At 39.7% G+C, this 23,680-nt stretch overlaps 2 protein-coding genes and 1 pseudogene across 2 annotated transcripts; 1 reads left to right on the forward strand and 2 right to left on the reverse strand.

Moving 5' to 3' along the window:
• The first annotated feature begins 255 nt into the window (after nt 1-255).
• On the forward strand, nt 256-3,808 carry LOC143615126 (uncharacterized). The gene is made up of 3 exons (XM_077088347.1): nt 256-327; nt 1,524-2,834; nt 3,545-3,808. The coding sequence occupies exons 1-3, from the start codon at nt 256-258 to the stop codon at nt 3,608-3,610; spliced, it is 1,449 nt and encodes a 482-aa protein (XP_076944462.1). The 3' UTR covers nt 3,611-3,808.
• A 27-nt stretch (nt 3,809-3,835) lies between these two features.
• Nucleotides 3,836-11,137, reverse strand: LOC143615127 (uncharacterized). The gene is made up of 6 exons (XM_077088348.1): nt 10,880-11,137; nt 10,709-10,792; nt 4,722-4,826; nt 4,478-4,645; nt 4,054-4,395; nt 3,836-3,949 (listed from the first exon to the last, which is right to left on the reverse strand). Exons 1-6 carry the CDS (start codon nt 11,135-11,137, stop codon nt 3,836-3,838), a joined length of 1,071 nt encoding a protein of 356 aa, XP_076944463.1.
• Nucleotides 11,138-13,824: 2,687 nt separating this feature from the next.
• LOC143615120 (phytosulfokine receptor 2 pseudogene) lies at nt 13,825-17,171 on the reverse strand (annotated as a pseudogene).
• Nucleotides 17,172-23,680: the final 6,509 nt, after the last annotated feature.

Genomic DNA, 23,680 nt, shown 5'->3' on the forward strand with positions numbered 1-23,680 from the left:
AATCTACAGGGACTGCAATCGTAAAATCTCAAATCAACAAATCCACTTCTTCTAAACACCAATTTTATACCCAATTCATCCATCAATTGATAGAAATTAGGGTTTCATGTCGATTATAATATACTAATTCGATTGATTCATCGCTTACATCGTGCTAATCTAAACCCAATTTCCCAAGTTACCCCCTTTTTGTATTGTTTGTTATATGTGTCTTGATTGCAGGTGAAATTAGTGGGCAATTAGAAGCTTAATAATATGGGTCGTACCGATTCATCATCTAGAAGAAAACCCTCGAAGAAGAAGAAGAGCATCAAGGTTTCATTAGTAGTTTGTCAATTGTCAATTTTATACCGGTTTTTTATATCTAGGGTTTTGAGTTTATTGCTTCATAATATTTGATGTTTTGTGATATTATATGGTGGGAGGTAGAGGTGGGCATATAAACCGGTTAACCGAACTGACCCGAGAACTGAGCTGAAACCGAACCGGTTTGAAAATGATTATGTAGAAACCGGTTTGGAACCGATTGAAACCGTAGGTTCAGAACCGGTTTGTAATTTTCTCCACCAAAACCGGGCAAAAAACCGAACGGAAACCGATCAAAACCTGAACCGTAACCGATAGTAGCATTGTAAGAAACTGGTTTCAACCCGAACCGAAACCGTTCATAAACCGGTTTTGACTTTTGTTGACCAAACCGAACCGGTTTTGAGTTTTAAACCGGTTTGTGCACCTCTAGTGGGAGGTGCTTCATGCTTTTGGTGTGCACAGTTCGGGTCGGGTTTGGGATAAAACTGGATAAAAAACAAAACTTGGTTGTTTTGATTTTGAAAACTGTTCGGTTTCGGTTTTTTTAATTTTGTCATTTGTGAATGAATTTGGGCTGAAAGAGAATTTGGCCCGAAATAATGAATTTTGGCCTAATTCGTTTTGTTATTGATAGCTAATGGATTATTATACATTTGGGTTAAAAATATTTGAGTTACATGTTTATTAAATTCATATAATAAGCTACTTAAAATAATTAACAAAAAGTGAGAATCTATAAATTCGGGTCGGTTTTTTCAGTTGTTATTAGGGCATGTTTGGGATTGAGTTTGAAAAATGCTTATTGGCTTATTGGTGTTTTCAAAAAGCCAGTAAGTTAAAATGTGTTTGGCAATCCCGAAAATCTTTTTTATTTTAGCTTTTTGAGAAGGTTAAAAAGCAGTTTTCTAAAAGCCCCAAATCCTGACTTTTCAAAATGGCTTTTTGAAAAAGCCAATAAGCATTTTTCAAACTCAATCCCAAACATGCTTTTAGTTGCAAAACCAGAACCACATCGACAGTTTGCTTTTTACGAAAACATGAAACCAAACCGTCGGTATTTGTTTCAGTTTGGTCTGTTCGGTGTTTTTTTTTCTCCCCCGGTTTCATGCACACTCCTACTTTTGCTGTTGTTCTATGTATACAATGTGAAATTTCTGCTAATTTGAAACACTTTGAACTCTTGTTCAATTTTTTCTTGATTACAATGTTTATAGGGTTACAAGAAAAAGAAAAGTAGAAGTAAATCGAAAAAGCTTCGTCATCGTGATGATGATTCGTTTTCTTCTTATTCGGACGATGAATCCACTAGTTCGTCATTGAATTCATCTTCTAGTTCAGAAAGTGAGTATAAAAGCAAGCGGGCTCGTTCACGTTCCCGCTCACGAAACGAAACAAAGGGTAGTAAGAAACGGAGTAGAAAACGATATTCAAGTGAGGATAGTTATAGCAGTGAAGATTCGCCTCCCGTGAAGAAAAGAAAACGATCTAAAAAAAGTAAAAAGATCAAGAAAAAGACAAAGAGTACAAGAAGAAATGATTATACGAGTGATTCGAGAAGCTGCTCCACTTGTAAAGATGAAGATAGCGGTAGCGATGAATTTGGTTCACATAAGAGGTCAAAGGGTATAATTGGAAATAGTGAGAATGAAGAAGAGTTTGAGAATGTGACAATGGAAAAGAATCCGGTGAGGTTAAAATCGGTTATTACTGTTGCAAACTTACATAACGAAGACGAGGATAAGACAAATGACGAGATTAAAGAAGAGACGGTGTATGAATACGATGATTATCCGTCTAGTAAGAGTAATGATAGTATTGAGTTACCGGAACGTGTTAAAGAAGTAAACTCAGGTTCTAACGTTAATAAGGAAAAAGAGAGTAATGTTACTGATAATATTGTACCGGAAGCGGAGGATTTGGAGTCAGTTTTGAGACGAAAGGCGTTGGAAAACTTGAGTAGATTCCGAGGTGGGATTAAAACAAAACCGAAACATTTAGTTGTTGATGATAAACCGAAGACCGATCAAAGTGATGTTGACCAGTTGACCACGGTCAACACGACACCTGTGTCACAGCCGGTAGCACATAGGAGTCGGTTTACATGGAAACGAGATCCTTCTGTTACCACCGGGAAAAATGGGTCTTCGACGAGCAGCGTAGTTAATAAGTTTGTGAACGAGACGGCTGCTGTAGTCCGAAACTCACCTGCTACTGTTGTCCAAAACTCACCTGCTGTTGCACAAAAGTCAACCGCTGCCGTTGCCCAAAAGTCACCTGCTGCCGTTGACCAAAAGTCAACTGCTGCAGTTGCCCAAAAGTCAACTGCTGTCGTTGACCAGAAGTCAACCGCTGCAGTTGACCGCAAATCAACTGCTTCTGTTGACCAAAAGTTACCTGTTGCGGTTGACCAAAAATCAACTGCTGCTGTTGAAGGTAGTTCAAAGGAGCAACAGCATGAAACTAATGACAACTCACAGTTTGAGAACAAGACAATGTCTGTTATGAGAGGTGGTGAAATGGTGCAGGTAAGTTATTATTAATTAATGTTAACATTAGGGCTGTAAACGAACGGAACCGGATGAGATCTTGTTCATGTTCGTCCTTTAAGCTTTTGTTGGACAAACGGATGGCTCACGAACACTCTACTGAATGAAAATTCGTGTTCGTTCATTAAGGAATTGAGCTTGTTAATAGTGGTTCGTTGCCGTTCATTAATATTGTAAATGGACACTAATGAACACTATCGGACACGAATAGATGTAAACGGAGGCTAACGGACACTAATGGACAGGCGACCATAAACATCCCTAACGGGTGACACTAATGGACAAACAAACATAAATGATTACATATTAATTTGAGAATAATAATCATAAATCCACATAAATTCAACCACAAATCCGGAATTATGCCTAAAAGAATCCAAAAAGTTACATAGTAATCAAGCGTAGCAGTTTACATAGTAAAAGTGCAAAACAAATAAATGAATAAAAATACTAGTAACATATTAATACATGAACCTAACCGGACGGACGTAAACGAACACTATTGAACGAACGTGGCCTCTGTGCGTGCTCGTTCGTTAAGCTTAGTGGACAAAATACTTTGTTCATGTTCGTTCATCTGTTATATGGAAGGGCATAAACGAACATCCCGCCTTAGGTAACATGGTATGCAAATATACATGTCAAAATGATAACAATTATTGCAATTTTGTTTTGATTTTTGCTGCCAGGTAAGCTACAAGGTTTACATCCCAAACCGCACTCCTGCTTTAGCCAGAAGGCGACTGAAGCGATGACTTGTAATACATACACAGTTGGCATTTTTGTTATCATGTTTCATAAAGGCGTCAAGGTTCATGTTTTGGACATCTTTTCGGGTAATATGACAGAACATGCATGTTTTATCCTGTGAACAAATAAACTTTGAATGACATTATATTGGATTGACTTACATTTACTTCCATTATCAGTTTACTAATGTTTACAATATTCGAAAACAAAAACAAAACAAAAAAAAACTTCTAATCAGTTAACACAGTTTTCTTCTTTGTGCCGCGTATGCACGCCCAATCATCGATTTGTGACACAGTAATCCCTTCCAAAAGATCCGAGTATCGATCAACTACCGTAGGTACCTAAAACATGTCACCAGTTAGACCAAGTTTATGTGAGAGGAAAAAAAACGCGTCTGAAACATTTTGTCCAAAATTATATTAACGTATCGGTAGTTGAAACTTACCTGTTCCAAGATAATACCAGAGAGACCGACTACACCGCCTGGTTTAGCATAAGAAACAATATGATCAGCCAAATCGAGCAACGGGTTCAAAAGTATATTTGCGACAACCACGTCATACTTCTCTTTCTCATTAAAAATTTTCACAGCATGCTCTGTTGTTACACTATCATCATCATCCTTCATAGCCCATTGCCATTCATCGGTTGACGTAAAACTAATGTTACCAGGAACAACTTGCAGTTCCAGTTTGTCGAGTCCTATGTCGTTCAAAGCAGCGTTATGTCGTGAAGCTGTTATCGCTTGAGGATCTATGTCGAATCCAACGGCTGAGGCTGCACCAAACTGTACCTCGTCGTCACGATAAGATTGCAAACCGGTTGTTAAAAAATAATAAAAATAATAATAAGTTATATATAATATTTACCTTTAGTGCTGCAATTGCAAGAATCCCTGAACCTGTGCCATAATCCAAAACTGTTTCGCCACCTTTGATTAATTCTTGCAATAATAGTAGGCATAATTTGGTTGTCGGGTGGTCCCCGGTTCCAAAAGCGAGCCCCGGGTTTAGACTTATAATTGTCGCTTCAACGTCCTGTTGAAATTTTATCTAAAATTTAAAAGATGTTTTTGACCAAAAAATATAGTTATTAAAGCACATGAAGTCATACAGGCGGAGTTAACCACTCAGGCACAATCCAAAGTCCTTGTGTCACTTCAATAGGATGGAAAGATTCCTGCAACATAAGTTTATACCATATTAAAACTAATTTTGACTAGGTGTGCAAACCAGCCGAACCGCTCGCGAGCTACTTGAGATCAGATTAATAAAAACCTCTGCAAGGTAATTATTCACTGTTTATATCAAATTCTGATTATTTAAGCCTTTAAAAGTAGGAGTGTGCAAAGTCGGTTCAGTTCGATTATGAGGTCTTAACCATAACTGAACTGCAGTTATAGAAGATTGCTTAACCATAACCATAGCCAAATGGTCGGTTAACCATAGGCCCGTTAACTGTCGGTTATGGGTCCGTTTCGGTGAAGTTCGATTAATTCTCCAATGTATTTTTTTTGTTGTTATTTTTACGTTTGTTCCGGTTGAAAATGGTTTGTTATCGTGTTCAAAGCTCATTCATGAATTTCGAAGCTGAAATATACCGGTTCCAAGCTTGGTTATTGAAGAAACACTAAGTGACCCCGGCAGATTACGGATAATCTTAGGGTCAAGTAGATGTTTCCCACGAGGGTTAGGTCCGGCAAAGATGGTTATTCTTCTGATGACCTGCAAAACAGACACCGTGAGCTCGTCACTGAGAAGGGGGGGGTACCTCCTTGTGACCACCCTCCGGCGTGAGAATCAGACTAGATTGCTCTGAATATAAATGTATATTAAGAGAAATAGCTAGAGCAGATAAGATATGTGATGGTATAAGATAGTATATGATACCGTTCCAAGGTGTTGGAGTATTTATAGCCGAAGGTAGGTTTCCAAGCAGGTACAGCCAGCTGTATAATATTCCTTTTCTACCAACTGTGGGCTACGCACGTGCCATGCTGGTGGTTGGTGGGTAGGCAGCGGCTGATAGTGACATGGCCGGCTGTGTACTATTCCTTTTCCACCAACTGCAGGCTATGTACGTGCCACGACAAGGGTTGGTGAGTAGGCAGCGGCTGATAGTGACATTTTGTACTAGAGCGTGCTCCTCGTCGTACTGTTGTCAGTGAGCTGTCACCCTGTGATTGGTTCATGGGCTGCTTTGGTCAGATCTTGTCTATTTTGTCCATACCTTGGCAGGTATAGTACAAAAGATCCTCCAAAAGCGTACGGACTGGCTCATTTGGGCGGGAGTATTCCCGCCTTGCTCATTCCTTCTTCAGGTGACATTACTGAATTATTGAGAGTTAGTGCCTTGTGCGTGTAGCCTTGCTATTAGTGCGGGTAGCCTTCCCTGATGGCTTGTATCCGCAGCTGCGGGAACAGGCGGGGTACTTCACCATTGGGAGGCTTTTCCTGCGGGAACAGCTGGCGTACTGCGCGTAAGGTCTTCATCTCTCTGAGCATGGTGGGTCCTGCGGAACCAGTTGGTCTTTGCGCAGACGTCCCTCTTCAAGGTGAGTCTTGCGGGTCCAACTGGGCCCTGCTGGGACCTACCTCTTCAAGTCCCCCCAGTCCAATGTTCTTCTCATGAATTGTTAATAAGTGAGGTGAACTTTTGGACTTAAGCAAAGGGTTTTGAAAAGGGTTTTTAGTTTTAAGGTTTTCCGTGGGGATTCTTCCCGCGGTTTTCCTAATGTCACGTGCAGAAATTCCCGACTTTTCTGCTTGATCTTTGGGTATGATGCGGGTAGGTGTGTAACCTCCTCGCAAGTTAGGAGCGTTGAGTTTCACTTGTTTAGATTCTCCACGAGGTTTTGGTAGTTTTAGACATAGTGATCAATTATGTTAAACAACCAATTCCATCTTGGAGCTTCAAACAATCAACGTTCCCGCTATGCGGGGATGTTATTTCCCTTTCCACAAGCATGGCCCAGAAGATCCTTCTTGGTTTTAATTCCCTGCAAGTGCTAAGTATGTGAAGGGTTTCGCCTTGACACTGTACCCGCACTCGTCTTATAGTTACTTGACTTCCAAGGTATTCTTGGCTTCAATTCCCTGCAGGTGCTAAGTATGTGAAGGGTTTCGCCTTGACACTGTACCCGCACTTGTCTTACGGTTTCTTGGTTACCAAGGTATTCTTGGCTTCAATTCCCTGCAGGTGCTAAGTATGTGAAGGGTTTCGCCTTGACACTGTACCCGCACTTGTCTTACGGTTTCTTGGTTACCAATGTAAGGGGGTATATTCCCTCTTATTTTTGAATCCTTGTTTCACGCATATTTTAGTTTAACTTAGCAATTTCTTGAGTAGTTTGGATAAGTTAACCTTTCAACGTAGCAGATGATAGGTTAAAGTTTTGCTCTCTTTCGTGATTGTGCGGGTAAGACCGTCACTTTCACTTGGCTAAACTTTACCTATATCTGACCTGCGTGAAGGTTTTCCTCATCTTTTCCTTAGAAATTTTCTAAGTGTTTTAAATAAGTTAACCTTTCGACGCGCGGTTGTCAATAGGTTGATGTTCAGTTTCCTCTATCATGATTGTGCGGGTAGGACCGTCACTTTCATTTAGTGGGATGACCAAACTTTACCTATAACTGACCTGCGTGAAGGTTTTCCTCATTTTTTCCTTAGAAATTTTTGCCGTTTCTTGTGTTTATGCGGGTTTTGCCGCCTTCCACACGCAACGACTTACTTCCCCACTTATTTATGCGGTGAATACCGGCATATCAGTGTTTTGAATAAGTTAACCTTTCGACGCGCGGTTGTCAATAGGTTAATGTTCAGTTTCCTCTATCATGGTTGTGCGGGTAGGACCGTCACTTTCATTTAGTGGGATGACCAAACTTCACCTATAACTGACCTGCGTGAAGGTTTTCCTCATCTTTTCCTTAAAAATTTTTGCCGTTTTGTGTTTATGCGGGTTTTGCCGCCTTCCACACGCAACGACTTACTTCCCCACTTATTTATGCGGTGAATACCGGCATATCAGTGTGGTCACATCATAAGTATAAATGTAAGACCATCAGCGTCAATGTGATAAGGAGAATCATTTCCATTAGAAGTGGCTCTAGGCCTTTTCTTTACAAGTTTGGAATTGATCTACATGCAGCCTGTGTAATTGAGCTCCCTTCCATGTTCTTGGGATGGGGGTGTCATCGAGCCTTTCGAGCCGATATGCACCTGGTTCGGAATCTCGTTTTTTACGCAGTATGTAGTCTCCAACATTGAAGCTGCAGTTTCATCCGTGTTTTCCCCAACTGGGGTTCTCACGCATTAGCCTGCTTAGCGTCCATTACGCCACGAGGTGAGTGAGTTTCCCATTTCTGACGAATGCTTCGACGACGTCCTTCAAGGATACGCATTCCTCCGTGGTATGGCCTTTTGTCCTGTTGAAGTCACAGGATTTGCTCTGATCAGCGTTGTGACGCTGTCGGATTATTGGAGCCTTTGGCCATGGGAGCCTCTCGGTGGCAAATATTTCGGTGACGCTTTTGGTGAGTGGCGTCCATCTGGAGTTCCGGTTCGACGACTGCATGTTATCCCTTCCGCCTAACCGAGGGTGCGAGCCGGATGAGGTGTCAAAGTTTACCCTTGACTGCCAAATACCAAGCTTCCTCGTTTTGTTTTGTCTGGCAGTAAGGACGTTGTTTTCTCTTGTTTTTTGAGTGTAGAGGTTTGTGCTCTGGGGAAGATCTCTACCCAGTTGTTTTTCCGTTTCCGCGAAGAGTTTAGCTGCTGTCATGATGGCATCCCATGTGGATGGCATGCCGTCTTTACCCGTCAACGTGCGGATAAGCTCTGGGTATTCGGCGCCCTGGATGAAAGCGGCTGCGAACAAGATCTTCGCTTATGGTGCCCAGACTCAGCTTTTTCGAGTTGAAGCGAGTGATGAATTCTAGTAAAGATTCATCCTCTTCTCTAACGCAGTTGAGGATCGTCCACTGCTCTTCAGTATATTTCCTCTGTTGGCTGAAGTGCTGGCTGAACTTGTGTTGGAAGTCCGCCCAATCATAGATGTGGTGGACCGGTAAACGATCAAACCACGCCCTGGCCGCTCCAACCAGCGTCATCTGGAACATATAACACCACGTGGGTTCCGTTCAAATGCTGACGGTTGCCCCCGCTATGAATCTGTTCAAGTGATCATCTGGGTCGGATATACCATCATAAGTGCCGATGTTGGACATCTGTTTGGCACTCTTCGGGGCGATTGCTTCCGCAATGTCCCTTGCAAACTTGGACGTTCCCGCATTTGCAACAGTTGGTCTAAAGGTTTTAGAGAAGTCACGTGGGTTTCTCCCCGCGTTCCTTGGTTTGAAAGTTTCTCCAAAATTCCTTTTCGGTTGGAAGTCTGTTTCCTTGCGCTTCCCTTTCGCCCTATGACGAGGGTTTGCGTCACTGTCGGACTCCTCCCAATCATCGTCCAAGTACTCGCACTCATTGCTCATGTTGAGCTGTTGTCGAGTGTTCCCGAACTCGTCATTAGCCTGTTGGAGTGAACGTAAACGTTCATCCAACTCAGCTTGGAATTCTTTCTGACGTGCTTCTGCCCACGCTTTAACTTGATCAAGTGTTTGGCGGGGGAGCCTCGTTTGTTGTTTCTCCAACTGGGTATCAATGAATCCCAGGGGAGGATTGTTTACTGCACTTGCCCCGGCTTGGGTAACCGGGGTAGTGTTCGTAAAATTTGTGTACTCGCCGGTGTTCCCAGTGGCTGGGGTTTTGGTTACCGGGGTTTCTTGGTCACTCGCTGGCCTTGGCACTGGAGTAACCTTAACCATCTTTCCAGAGGTTTTGAAAAAACTGAAAAAGAATTAGTTCTAGCTTTTTCCCACGGATGGCGCCAATGAAGAAACACTAAGTGACCCCGGCAGATTACGGATAATCTTAGGGTCAAGTAGATGTTTCCCACGAGGGTTAGGTCCGGCAAAGATGGTTATTCTTCTGATGACCTGCAAAACAGACACCGTGAGCTCGTCACTGAGAGGGGGGGGTGCCTCCTTGTGACCACCCTCCAGCGTGAGAATCAGACTAGATTGCTCTGAATATAAATGTATATTAAGAGAAATAGCTAGAGCAGATAAGATATGTGATGGTATAAGATAGTATATGATACCGTTCCAAGGTGTTGGAGTATTTATAGCCGAAGGTAGGTTTCCAAGCAGGTACAGCCAGCTGTATAATATTCCTTTTCTACCAACTGTGGGCTACGCACGTGCCATGCTGGTGGTTGGTGGGTAGGCAGCGGCTGATAGTGACATGGCCGGCTGTGTACTATTCCTTTTCCACCAACTGCAGGCTATGTACGTGCCACGACAAGGGTTGGTGAGTAGGCAGCGGCTGATAGTGACATTTTGTACTAGAGCGTGCTCCTCGTCGTACTGTTGTCAGTGAGCTGTCACCCTGTGATTGGTTCATGGGCTGCTTTGGTCAGATCTTGTCTATTTTGTCCATACCTTGGCAGGTATAGTACAAAAGATCCTCCAGAAGCGTACGGACTGGCTCATTTGGGCGGGAGTATTCCCGCCTTGCTCATTCCTTCTTCAGGTGACATTACTGAATTATTGAGAGTTAGTGCCTTGTGCGTGTAGCCTTGCTATTAGTGCGGGTAGCCTTCCCTGATGGCTTGTATCCGCAGCTGCGGGAACAGGCGGGGTACTTCACCATTGGGAGGCTTTTCCTGCGGGAACAGCTGGCGTACTGCGCGTAAGGTCTTCATCTCTCTGAGCATGGTGGGTCCTGCGGAACCAGTTGGTCTTTGCGCAGACGTCCCTCTTCAAGGTGAGTCTTGCGGGTCCAACTAGGCCCTGCTGGGACCTACCTCTTCAGTTATGAAGCTCGAAATATCCAAATATAGACAGTTGTAGAAGCTGCAAAAAGTGGTATTTATATAAAACTAAGGTATAAAATTAGGAAAAACACAAACATAAAATGCTCAGTTCGGTTTTGGTTAAAGTCGGTTAATAATTACATATTAACCATAACCATAACCGAATGGTCAGTTAATCATATTCACTTAACCATAACCGTTCTGTTTTCGGTTATGATTTGGGTTTGTTTACCTCATCGTTAGCGTCGCAGGCGTCCGGTTCGAACACACTTGTTGAAACCGCACCGGAACTTAACAGGGCTTCTTGAAACATATCCTGACAAAGCAAATTGAGTGTTACTTTCATGAAAACTTATTAATTAAAGAACCCAATTGTATAAAGATTGAAGCTTTTAAATCTTACGGCAACATCTTGAGGGGTTTGAATGTCAACAGATAAGTATGCACCAGTGGTCTGAGTTTCAGAAGCTGAAGATGTTGAAAGTGCTGCAGTAACTGAGGTTGGGTTTAAGAAACTTGTTGATGGGTAATATGTTATGGGACGAATTAGCTTGAAAATGTGATTGGGAGTGAGGTTTTGAGTGGTTCGAATGGATGAGAATGAAGTGCACACCAAGTGTTTGATGAAATGCCTGTGAAGAGAACCCAGCAGCACTGACATTGTTGGTTTGTGTTGAAAGGCCTTCTTGATAGTTGATAACTCGAATCCTTTTGACATCAAAAAGTTTTTTTTTTTTTAATTATTATTAATAACATAAAAAATTAGTTTTTTAAAAAGTAAACTGTAGTTTTAATCCAATAGTTTCAGATTTGTGATTTTCGTCTATGTGGTTTCATTTCACTTGCATTTAAACCCGAATTCCCTAATCCTGTTAAGTCTGGCCGTTAAACCTATCAGCGTGTCTTTCATGTGAGGTCGGTTTTGTCCTTTTTCTCCCCAAATAAACCTCAGTCCTAATTCGCAACTTGGGTGTATTTTGAGAAAAAAAAAGGACAAAACCGCCCCTCACGTGAAGGACACGCTGATGGGTTTAACGACTAGACTTAACGGAATTAGTGAAATCGGGGTTAATTGCAAGTGAAATGAAACCACAGGGAATAAAATCGCAAATTTGAAACTATTGGACTAAAACCACAGATTTGAACAAACCACAATGACGTAAACCGCAGTTCACTCTCTTTAGAACAACTAACAAAACTTTTATTTATATAAACAATCTAGCGAAGAGCTAGAAACACTCGAAACAAATACCAAGGACTAGGCATACCAACAAACAGGTATAAACACAGCAATTATTAACGTTCCGTCTGATCAAGGCATTCCTTTTTTTCCACAAGCTTCAGATAATTTAGCCTATTAAATCAATTAATTATTAAGTAACAAAAAAATTTAGGCTCAAATTCGCTATTTTGGATCAATGCTTTTTTTTGCCGACATATTTCAAGTTCATATGGAAAAGCCGAACCAAACCTAATCCAGCAACCGAAAATTTTCAAAACCGAACGATTTTTAAAAACCAGTACACATCAATTTCAATTTGATGTGCATTTCAGTAAACAGTATACCAATGATACAGAAAAAAAAAAAAAAAAAGCATTGATCCAAAATAGCGAATTTGAGAAACCAATGACATTGTTGGTTTGTATTGAAAAGGCCTGCTTGATAGTTGATAACTCGAATCCTAACTTATTGACGTGCGTATAGAAGTGAACCGTATAGTATAGACTCTCTGTGAGCTGTATAGGTTTGCTAACTCGTATAGCTCACTTGACTCGTCTGACCTGTACGAGTCTTATAGGATCTATACGACTCATATAGACAGCATGTGATTAGACAAGTGTCGCCAATCCCAGTACATGTGGATGATACATTGCATGAGCTTGTTGCTACCACTCGCCTTATAGATGCTAGGGTCGTACGGTTCCAGCACAGTCGGACATACTTGGTTCACCACCGCTAGAGGCACAGGAGCCCCCCGCCACAGTAGTCGTTATTTTATTATCGGGTGTTTAGATGCTGATGTATTTTGGACGTTATGTTTTGGTCCTTATGATTACATGTTTGGTTGCTTATTTGATTATCAAGTATGGATTATTATAACTTTTCTTATTTATGTTTTCTTTACAATCGCCATTAATTATAGTAAAAAATTGAAGATAAAATCTTTAAATACGTTAAATAATTCGTCACCCAACGACTTCTATTTCATTCGTCATGTATGTATAAGGCATTAACGACTATAATTTATTAAAGACTATATTTCAAAAGCTGAGTTAACAAGAGTCAAAACATCTACATAACAAACGAAATTATTTTTATAACAATTATATTTCAAAAGCTTTGATAACTCATACAGGTGCCAACCAAAATGTTCGCATGACCATATCTAAAAAACTGTTACACTGAAACGCTTAGGTTGTTCGTAGGTTGTTTGGTTACTATGGAGAAAATATTTACTTTTAAATTACGTATTTTTGTTTTATAACTAACTCGAATGTTATTTTTAATATTTTGTAATTTTAAAGTAATCTAAAGTAAAAAAACACCTATGCGAGTCAAACAGACTTTATACGAGTTGTATAGCCCTATACGGCTCGTATAGAGGTTATGCGGTATAAATGAATAAAACCTGACACTCCTGACGAAAAATGACTTGACTCTGCACCTATACGAGTCGTATAGGCTCTCCTGGTGTTTGAATAACATCCATGATGTGTGTATAACCCAAGCCTTTATTTATATAAAAAATCTAGCGACGAGCAACAAACACCCAAAACAAACACCAAGTATAAAGCATACCGACGAACCGGTATAAACATATCAATTATTAGCGTTCCACCTGATCAATGCATTCCTGTTCTTCCACAAGCTTCAAATAATTTGGCCTATTAAATCAATTAATTATTAAGTAACAAAAAAATTTAGGCTCAAATTCGTTATTAAATGCTTTTTTTGCCAATATATTTCAAGTTCAAATGAAAACCCGAACCAAACCTAATCCAATAACCGAAAATTTTCAAAACCGAACGATTGTTAAAAACCAGTACACATCAATTTCAATTTGATGTGGATTTCAGTAAACAGTATACCAATGATACAGAAAAAACAAAAAAAAAATCAAAATAGCAATGCCTTAATGTAATCCTTTGGTCACATATGTATGATTAAATTGAGCTGTATATACAATTATACATCATACAACTCTACCATACAAAGTAAAATAAACGAGAATGTTAAAAAGACCAACTTTTTAAACATATAAATTAAGGCTATATTACATCTACCATCAAATAAACCATAGTCTAACATAACAACAAAACACTATAATAAACTTAAATCCAAAAGACTAAAACACTTGTATAATCAAACTAATTTACACTTGACACCTTAGTTAAAACTACCATTCATTTCAACATGAACCATCCACAACCTGATCGAGCCATAACACGACCTGGTCAATCGACGGTCTTCGTCTCGGATCTTGATCCAAACACCTGCAAGCCACACCCAAAACCTCCAACATTTCATTCTCACAACTTTTATCATATATCAACAAATCAAATATTTCACCGTATAGCGCTTCACCTTTCATCTCAAACACCCATGTAACCAGGTTCCTGCAGTTCTTCCCTTTACCAACTTCAACGGGCCGACGGCCCGTTACAAGTTCCAGAAGCACGACACCAAAACTGTACACGTCGCCTTTATAAGTCGCAGTCAACGTTTGACCATATTCAGGCGGAATGTACCCCAAAGTACCCACCAAATCGGTTGTAACATGTGTGTCGTATGGGCATAATAATCTCGAAAGCCCAAAATCAGCTAAATGGGCCTTGAATTTTTCGTCGAGTAAAATGTTGCTTGTTTTGATGTCACGGTGGATTATTTTGGGCTCGTTGTGTAAGTATGCGAGCCCGTGTGCAGCTCCTTTTGCTATCTTTAACCTAACGGGCCAATCTAACGGTGGCTCGTCATCGACCCGTTCATGTAACCAGTAATCCAAACTACCGTTTTCCATATACGAGTATATTAATAACTGATCTGGCCCGTATTTGCAGTACCCTTTTAGGGATACAAGATTCTTGTGTTGGGCCCGTGACAGGGCTTCAACTTCTGCATGAAACTCACGTTCCATTTGACCGCAATCGCCTGAAAGACGTTTGATTGCTGCTTTTGACCCGTTTGGGAAAATGGCTTTGTAAACGAGCCCGAACCCGCCACACCCGATAATATTAGCTTGACTGAAGTTATTTGTGGCTTCGACTATGTTCGTAACCGTGAGGTCTTTACAACCGGAAGCCGGGAAGAAAATGGGCTTTGGCCCGTTAAGCATACCCAATAGCCCGTTTGTGATGGGGTAGTTCTCGTCTTCTATTTTCTGAAGCGAATCTCGGTTGTCCTTTCGCGACATTTTTAGAAGAATGATTCCTAGCAAGATTAAGATTCCGGCTCCGATCCCGAGTGTGATTCCGAAGATTCCGTTTCTACCTAATTTTCGATGGGAACTGGAACGAAGAGACGGGTACGTTTCTGGCGCGCACGAAGGAAGAGGTTCCCCGCAAAGCCCGGGATTCCCTTCGAAGCTCGAGGGTAGGAATCCAGAGAATTGGGTTCCAACAGGAATCGCACCTTCCAAGTGATTATTAGCAACCGAAAACTTTGAAAGAAACGTGAGCTTGTTTAACGAACTCGGAATCGACCCGTGAAGATCGTTTGATGACAAGTCCAAAACTTCAAGATTTCCCATTTCAGATATTGTGGTCGGGATCGTTCCGGTTAGATTATTCTTGCTTAAATCAAGAACATGAAGCTGTATCAACTTCCCGATTTCGGGCAAAATCGACCCGTTTAACTTATTGTGGCTGAGGTAAATTGAAGGCGGAAAGCTTGCAACTTGATTGTATTGAAGACCTTTACCGCTTTCGTTTCGTTTAACGAACAATGGGATTCCGGTAGTTGATCCAAGTATAGTAGAACTTATGTTTAAAGAAACCAAACTCTTCAAATCAGTCAAATTCGTCGGGAGTTGACCCGTGAGTGAGTTATTTGAAAAATCCAAGTAAAACAGTCTCTCCATTTGACCAATCCAAGACGGTATGACCCCGTTTAACTCGTTCCAAGATAAATCAAGCACTTCGAGCCTTGGACAATCGCAACCAACTCGGGATTTGACCTTTGAGTCCACAGTTTGCAATGGCAAGAACCATTAGTCTCTCAAACCCGTTAACATTAACGGGAACGTCTTCCCCATGAAAGGTTTTAGTCAAAATAAGAGTGGTGAGATTGCTGCAGTTTTGTAAAACAGTCAACGCACGTGGCAGATTGGTCAACCCATTGTTTGAAAACGAGAGAAACGAAAGATTCGAAAGATTCCCGTAGCTAACGGGAATCTCGCCATACAATCTGTTCTTTGCAAGATTCAAGATTCGCAGTTCGTAACAACTTGAAAGCGAGTTTGGCAAATATCCATTGAAATTATTACTACCAAGATCAAGAGTGCATAAATTAGGAAACAGAAATCGGTAGTTAAAACACCCGAAAACGTATTGTTACGAAGATCAAGTATCCTTAATTTAGAGCATGCTTCAATGGTGGAAGGTAATGCCCCGGAGAACGAGTTAGTATGCGCAATTAACTGTTCTAAATGTGTCAAGTTCTTGAATACATTAGGAAGCGGACCTACAAACCGGTTCTCGAATAATATTAACTATTCAAGGTTCGAAAGCTTACCAAGACTCGCACTGAGCGGACCCGAAAAGTTGTTGGAAGATAAAGATAGCCACTTCAAAGACGAACACGAGTAGATAAACTCGGGTATAACGCCTGAAAACGAGTTGTAATCCACATGGATTTCTTGAAAAGATTTGCCACAAGTGATCAAAGTTTCAAGATTTCCCGTAAACCGATTCATCGACAGATCAAGAAACCGAAAACTCTTCGACGAGTTGCAAATACGCGAATTAAACTCACCCGAAAACGAATTGTTGCTCACATTAAAAGCAATAAGATTTGGGAACCCCCCAAAAGCTGACAAATTCCCAGAAAAATAATTGCTTGACACATTAACAACTTCAAGATTCTTCAAATTCGAGAGATTTTTCGGCAATTCACCTTCGAACCGATTAAACGAAAGATCAAGAACCCTCAACTTCTGTAACCGAAACAGAGAATCCGAAACCACACCCTTTAAATTCAAAGTTAAACCCTTTGCAGATAAGTTCAACTTGGTGACTCTTGACACATTTCTCGAATCCTTTTCGCAACCGACACCATCCCATTGACAGCAGCTGGCATCACTGGACCAAGATGCAAACACAGACCCATTTTTAAAACTTGCAGCAAACTCATTTAAAGCTAACAGATCATCCAGATGACATGTTTGACTTAGGGCTTTGACACTCAAACATGAACAAAATATATATGCAAACACCACCCAAATGTTAGAATTCATTGATCACTAAATCATAAACTTAATATTGCAAAACCATCAAACTGCAAAACCCTAATTGTGAATATTAACAAGTGCACAAAAAGATAGATAATTTAGGGATTGAAGAAAGCTTGTAAATGAAGCAAACCCTAAAACACTCAATGGCAAGGCACATGAGAGAGTCTTTAATGATTTACAATCTCTAAAAACAAGAAAGTAAACTCTTTTATTGATTCTTGAAACAGACCCACACCACAGTAGCATTTATATGATCACTTGTGGCTGAAGCAAGCAGTAATCATGGGCTTGGCTTTTTATCAAACACTTGGTGTGCATATTATCAAAATGAGGGATTTTGAAAGAAAGTGCGAGGAAGATGCAAAGTAAAAGTGTGTGTGTATGTATAGATTGTAGTGGTTAGATCTTGATATTAGTTGTGTTTGTGCTGCAAGTTGTGTTGTGTTTTGACTTTGTGTGGATATGTGGCAAGATTTTCTAATGTTTACTCCCACTTTTCAAAGCTCTCATCTGACTTATCTCATTATTTGTCTCCTCTGGTAATGAAAATATTATTATTAATGCCGCAAAAATCTCCCATATGGGATAATATATTCATGAAATTAAATGTTGTTAAATTAATAATTAATCTAATATAGTATAGTATAGTATAGAAAAATGTTTATACTTGACTTGCATATTCTTTTCCTACCTTCTTTCAGTTTTAGTTTTGTCTTATTATTTAAGTAGGATAGATCTGTGTTATACGCAGGTGAAAAATATTTAAAACGTCACATGCAGATACATGGGTGAGGATCATAAGAGAACTTTTGAAATTTACAAATTTGAGAACCATTTTTTATCACAAAAAACATCTTCAAAAAATATTAAAACATATAAAACAAAAAAATGAAGATTTTAAAAAAGTAAAAAATCAAAACATTTATCTAGCATCCCAGGTCCATTAAAAAGGAAAAAAATTACCAGTTTTGCTAAATTATACATATATGTATATTATCATTTAATTTCCAGTTACATAATATGCACATATGTATATTATCATGTATCTTAATTGTACATATGTGTATAAAAACAACATGTATATATACATATATGTATATACCTATTTATAAATATTATACATGTATGTATAATTTAGCAAAACCGAGATTTATTTATTTTTTTATTAAACTGGTATGCTAGATAAACGTTTTAGTTTTTTTTTATTTTTTAAAATTTTTGCATTTGTTTTGGTTTTATTATTTTTCTTATTTTTTCTAGAAAGGTTATTTTATGGTCCAAAATGGTTATCAAAGTTTGCAATTTTCAAATGTTTCTCACACGATCTCAATCCTATATATGTAATGAAATACAAATGCCATATTTATAAAAAAAATAATAATTTTACATGAGTTATAAGGCATTATATTGTTACTTTAGTTCAAATACAAATCATACATAGACTAACAGAGATAAATGAAAACTTAAAACATCTTTATAACTTATATCATGATTACAAAATGTCTTGTCTTCATTAAAAATTAATTATTTAATTAAATCAACATCCAAAATATCTTGCTTTAATTAAAAATTAATTATCTAATGAAATTAGCATCCAAAATGTCAACTAAAATAGGTAAAAAAATAAACATTATGTAAATTAAAAACACAGATAGATAATAAAAAATAAATAAATATTACCTTTAACATAAAAAGTAAATAGTTAAAACAAAAACTTACACTCTCTAAGTAATGTTTAAACATGCATTGAGTCTAAGATCTGAAAGCTTATAAAGCATAGTAGAGACTTTGTATTGCACGGGCTAAACATATAGTAAAATGCTAACATGAAGAGATGTTTATAATTTGAACAATTTGTAAATTTTTAGATGACATCAACAGACAATTTTACATAAATCTTATGCTTTACGAATGAAGTTAGTAAATACCTACTACACTTGTATAGCTTATAATACAAAAAACTACATATTCAAAATGATGTTTATTCGGTCGATAAATCCCGGGCATTACGGTGACAAGTCTACTTGAATCCAACCATATCGGTTACGTTCGTTGCGGTACAATAACTTAAAATATGTCAACGCCAAAAACAAGAGATTACATAGTTAAAATGAAAAAAAAAACACGCAGCGAAAACAAACCCGGCATTGCGGCCGCGAATTGACGCGAATTTGCCCGGTATTGACGATTTAAAAAAACAAAAATCGTGCAACACAATGGCAAACTAGCGTGCATTCGGTCGGTATTGGTTTACGGTACCGAAACTAAACCAAAAAAATTACAAATGTCCAAGTACAACAAATTAACATATTTAAAGAAAACGCAGTGAAGACAAAACTCACACATTAATATTGCATCCGCGAACCGACATAAATTCAGTCGGTATTGACGATATCGACACTTCAAAACCTATTTCAAGAAAAGGGTCATTAAAAAATCAACTAACCTTATGAGACTAGATGGACCAATCACATAGTTACATTACCAAACTATGATTTTTTTTTTCATCATATGATGATGGTAATTGTTCTAGTGCATGTACTTATTTCATGAATGTAAAATTGTAACATAAACAAGGATGATAGGTGTAAAAGATACCATGATATTTCGAAGGTGGCTATGCCAGCCAGCTACTTAGGTGTGCGTTGGTAGGTCACCAACTCCACCTTCATCCATGCATCCATCACTGCCATGGTACCACCTTCATAAAGTAGAAAAAATATATACCACATGTAGCTACTTTAAATATTATTATTATTATTATTATTTGTATGGATAGTTAGATACCAATCGTATTCAGTCACAGATAGTGTTTGTTATCCTATAAAGGTTAAAGGAAACACGAGTAATTATTGTACCAAGGTCCGTTGATAGCCAGCTAGGATTGTATTAATTTGTATATATTTACAATGATCAAATTGTGTAGCATCATCATGTATTCTTAGTCTTTCATTACCACGAACGCATGCATGTTCAACTGATAGACCATTGTCAATTATTAATTTTAAGTTTACAACCATTTTAATTCTTTTATACATGAGCATCCATATCAATACGCTATTCATCATCATCATCATCATCATCGTACTCAGTATATCCCACCAGTAGCAAAGCTATGGTAGGGTATGAGGAGGGTAAGATGTAGACAGTCTTACCTCTACCCTATAAGGATAGAGAGGCTGCTTTCGGTGAGACCCCCGGCTCGATAGTAGTTTTGCATCAAGCCTTGGACATAAGGCACATAGCACTCAATCATCGGGACACCGGCTGATCGGTGCATGTACCCTTGTCTTTCGGCTATCAACGCCACTACATGATGCCTGATTAACCGTCCGTCACTTTTAACGTTATTTTCACGAGATTAGTAAAATAACGTCAAAATTAGTGCAATTTCACTTTTGCCCACCCGAGAGTTCACACATATATACATCATATGTGCGCACCACAAGCAAGGCTAATATCAATACGCTATTAAATATACTTATGAAGCTACAAACAACATATAAATACCGCTATAAAGTCTTACATTGACCATACATGATCAAATTGTATAGCATCATCATGTATTGTTTGTCACACTACTAAGACGTAACAAGACAATGTCACGGTGATTTTTTGTGTTATTGCTGTATTTGTAGTATATTAGCTTTAGTTACCATTATAGGCATTGTTATGTATTAATGATTTATATTATGCTAAAATAAGTCATTTTTAGGTTAAAACAAATCATGTAGATGTTAATGAATTGTGTTTGATGATACTTCTACCAACTCATTGGTCTATGCCTTATGTGTTGATAATTTGTATGAGATTAAACTTATCTATTTTAGGTTTGATGCTTATTATGTTAATCACTTATATTTGATGATACATACTTAAGTCACCGCTATAAGACTCAGGAGGCTAATGTGTTATTATGTTGATAATACATGCATGATGATTTTATAAATGCACATATATATCAAGCGTGTATTTTATAAGTTTACGTGTGAATTTTCTAGGCTTCAAGTGAAAACGAGTTGAAACAATTAGTATACGATCAAGTCTAATGCTAATTGTATACATTTTTATTTTTTATTTTAATTAAGTTAAATCTAAATAACTAGGACGATACAAGATAAATGAAAAGGGCAAATAAATAAAAAGAAAAAGAGTTGAATTCTTTCATAACCGGAAATAAATTAAGATGTTGGTTGGGTCAATACTTAATAGTCATTTTGATTATGCTAAAATGATTAATGAATGTATGGGCTCAACTATTCATTGAATCCTTTAATTATTGGATTTTATAGCCCATTTAGAAAAGAAGCAGTGCGAGGTTCTAAAGACAGCAACTTAAAGAGGACAATAAAAAGAAAAGGTTGGACGGCAATTTGAAAAAAAAAAAAAAAAAAAAGGCAGAAGATCTTGTGGTGGGATAGTGATCGAACAAAAGACAAGTGTGACGGCTACGTGTAGAAAATCAAAGAAGTGGATGGTTGAGAAAATTAGAAAATCAAGCAAGCGCGTACCAAGCTCAAAAACTATTCACCGTTATCACAATGGTTAAATAATTTAAGCTTCACATAACAACTAAGTTATTCTAAGCTAGCATGCTGGTAACTAAATTATTTTCTCTCTTTTTTGGAGAACCATAACTCTCATTTTGTTGGTTGTGTTGTTGTTGTTGTTGTTAGACAAACTTTTTAACTAACTTATTTGACATATTTTAGTTGTAAAATCATCGATTTCAACAAAGATTATTATATATCAACATACATAAACATGAGCATGATTGAATGAAGAATGTAAAAGGCTCACAATGTAAATATCGACAAATACTATTAAAATTTAAAAGAAAATTTTATCTTTGTAGGGGTATGGTACTAAACCCGGTTTTACGACCCTAAATTTATTATGTTTGGCTTATTTTAATATATGGACTAATACAATGTTATTGGGCTGAGGGGGTTTTGTGGAGGTAACCCTAACTGGGCTAGGCCCATTAGGGTACCATGATGGTGGCCATGAGGCTCCCTATATAAGGAGGTCTCCACCTCCTTATTAGGGGTTGGTCATTCTCAATAAGAGCCACCACCATATTTTTGTGTCTGTGAACAAGAGATCCTGGAGATTTCTTAGCGGTCACCTCCACACCCCCAAAAAGTCATTGCAGATCCCAACCAGCCGGAGAAGAAGATCAAGACGTGGTTCGTTCATCTTGAAATCCGTGGAAACATCGTCATGGATCAGGTCAGATTCATCTCGTGCTTCGACATTGGCGCCATCCGTGGGACGGCAATGAACCACGCTTCGCTTCTCGTCTCGGCCCTCCGATCTGTTCATCAATATCTCGGGTCTACGGTTTCTTCTTTCAGATATGTTCTATGGAAATCCAAAAATCCGTAGATCTAAAAAATACTTCCAGATCTGAAAATACACAGGAAGAAATACCACCGAACTTTTGGGGAAAACCCTTAGATCTGTGTTTTTTCTAAGTGAAATATACCAAATCTAGTTATGATTTTTTCAGATATGGGTTCGTTTGAGCAACAGTCACACTTCATATTCATAGATATATAAATCCTATTAGATCTGTTGGTTTTACATAAAACCTACCTGATGTGGATATTCAAAATCTCTAGATCGTGCGCACCACCGCGGATCAAAATCGCTCCCTGTGGATCAACTTCGGATTCCGTATGCGCGCTCCCGGCGATCACTCTACGCCACAGCGGGTCGCATGCGCGCTCCCGGCGATCACTACACGCCACAGCGGGCCGCATGCGCGCTCCCGGCGATCACTCTACGCCACAGCGGGTCGCATGCGCGCCCCCGGCGATCACTCTACGCCACAGCGGGTCGCATGCGCGCCCCCGGCGATCACTCTACGCCACAGCGGGTCGCATGCGCGCCCCCGGCGATCACTCTACGCCACAGCGGGTCGCATGCGCGCCCCCGGCGATCACTCTACGCCACAGCGGGTCGCATGCGCGCCACCGGCGATCACTCTACGCCACAGCGGGTCGCATGCGCGCCCCCGGCGATCACTCTACGCCACAGCGGGTCGCATGCGCGCCACCGGCGATCACTCTACGCCACAGCGGGTCGCATGCGCGCCCCCGGCGATCACTCTACGCCACAGCGGGTCGCATGCGCGCCCCCGGCGATCACTCTACGCCACAGCGGGTCGCATGCGCGCCCCCGACGATCACTCTACGCCACAGCGAATTGCATGCGCGCTCCCGACGATCACTCTACGTCACAGCGGGTCACATGCGCGCTCCCGGCGATCACTCTACGCCACAGCGGGTCGCATGCGCGCTCCCGGCGATTACTCTACGCCACAGCTCACGCATATCACATGCTCATGAAGACAGCCAAAACCTATGCTCGTGGCGCATATCACATGCTCACGCATCACGCATGCTCACGCGTATCACGTATGCTCACGCATACCACATATGCTCACGCATCACGTATGCTCACGCATATCACATGCTCACGCATCTCATATGCTCACGCATCACATATGTTATTGGGCTTCACGTACGCTCATGCATATTGGATGCTCACGCATCATGCACGCTCACGCACCACATCTGCACGTGAGAATAAAGGAGACATTGCGCAGGCCGCGCGTAAGCGACATAACAAATGAACAATCTAATCCAAATCAGGATAAGAACAACCATGATTGTACTCATATGGCTACGCGCCATACTTAAAGGTTGGGAATCCTCATAATATCCCATATGGTTACGCGCCATACTTAA

The sequence above is a fragment of the Bidens hawaiensis genome, unplaced genomic scaffold (genome assembly GCF_021521415.1).
Source record: "Bidens hawaiensis isolate Kalapana, Puna unplaced genomic scaffold, B.hawaiensis_p1.1 tig00041907_1, whole genome shotgun sequence".
NCBI classification, from domain to species: domain Eukaryota; kingdom Viridiplantae; phylum Streptophyta; class Magnoliopsida; order Asterales; family Asteraceae; genus Bidens; species Bidens hawaiensis.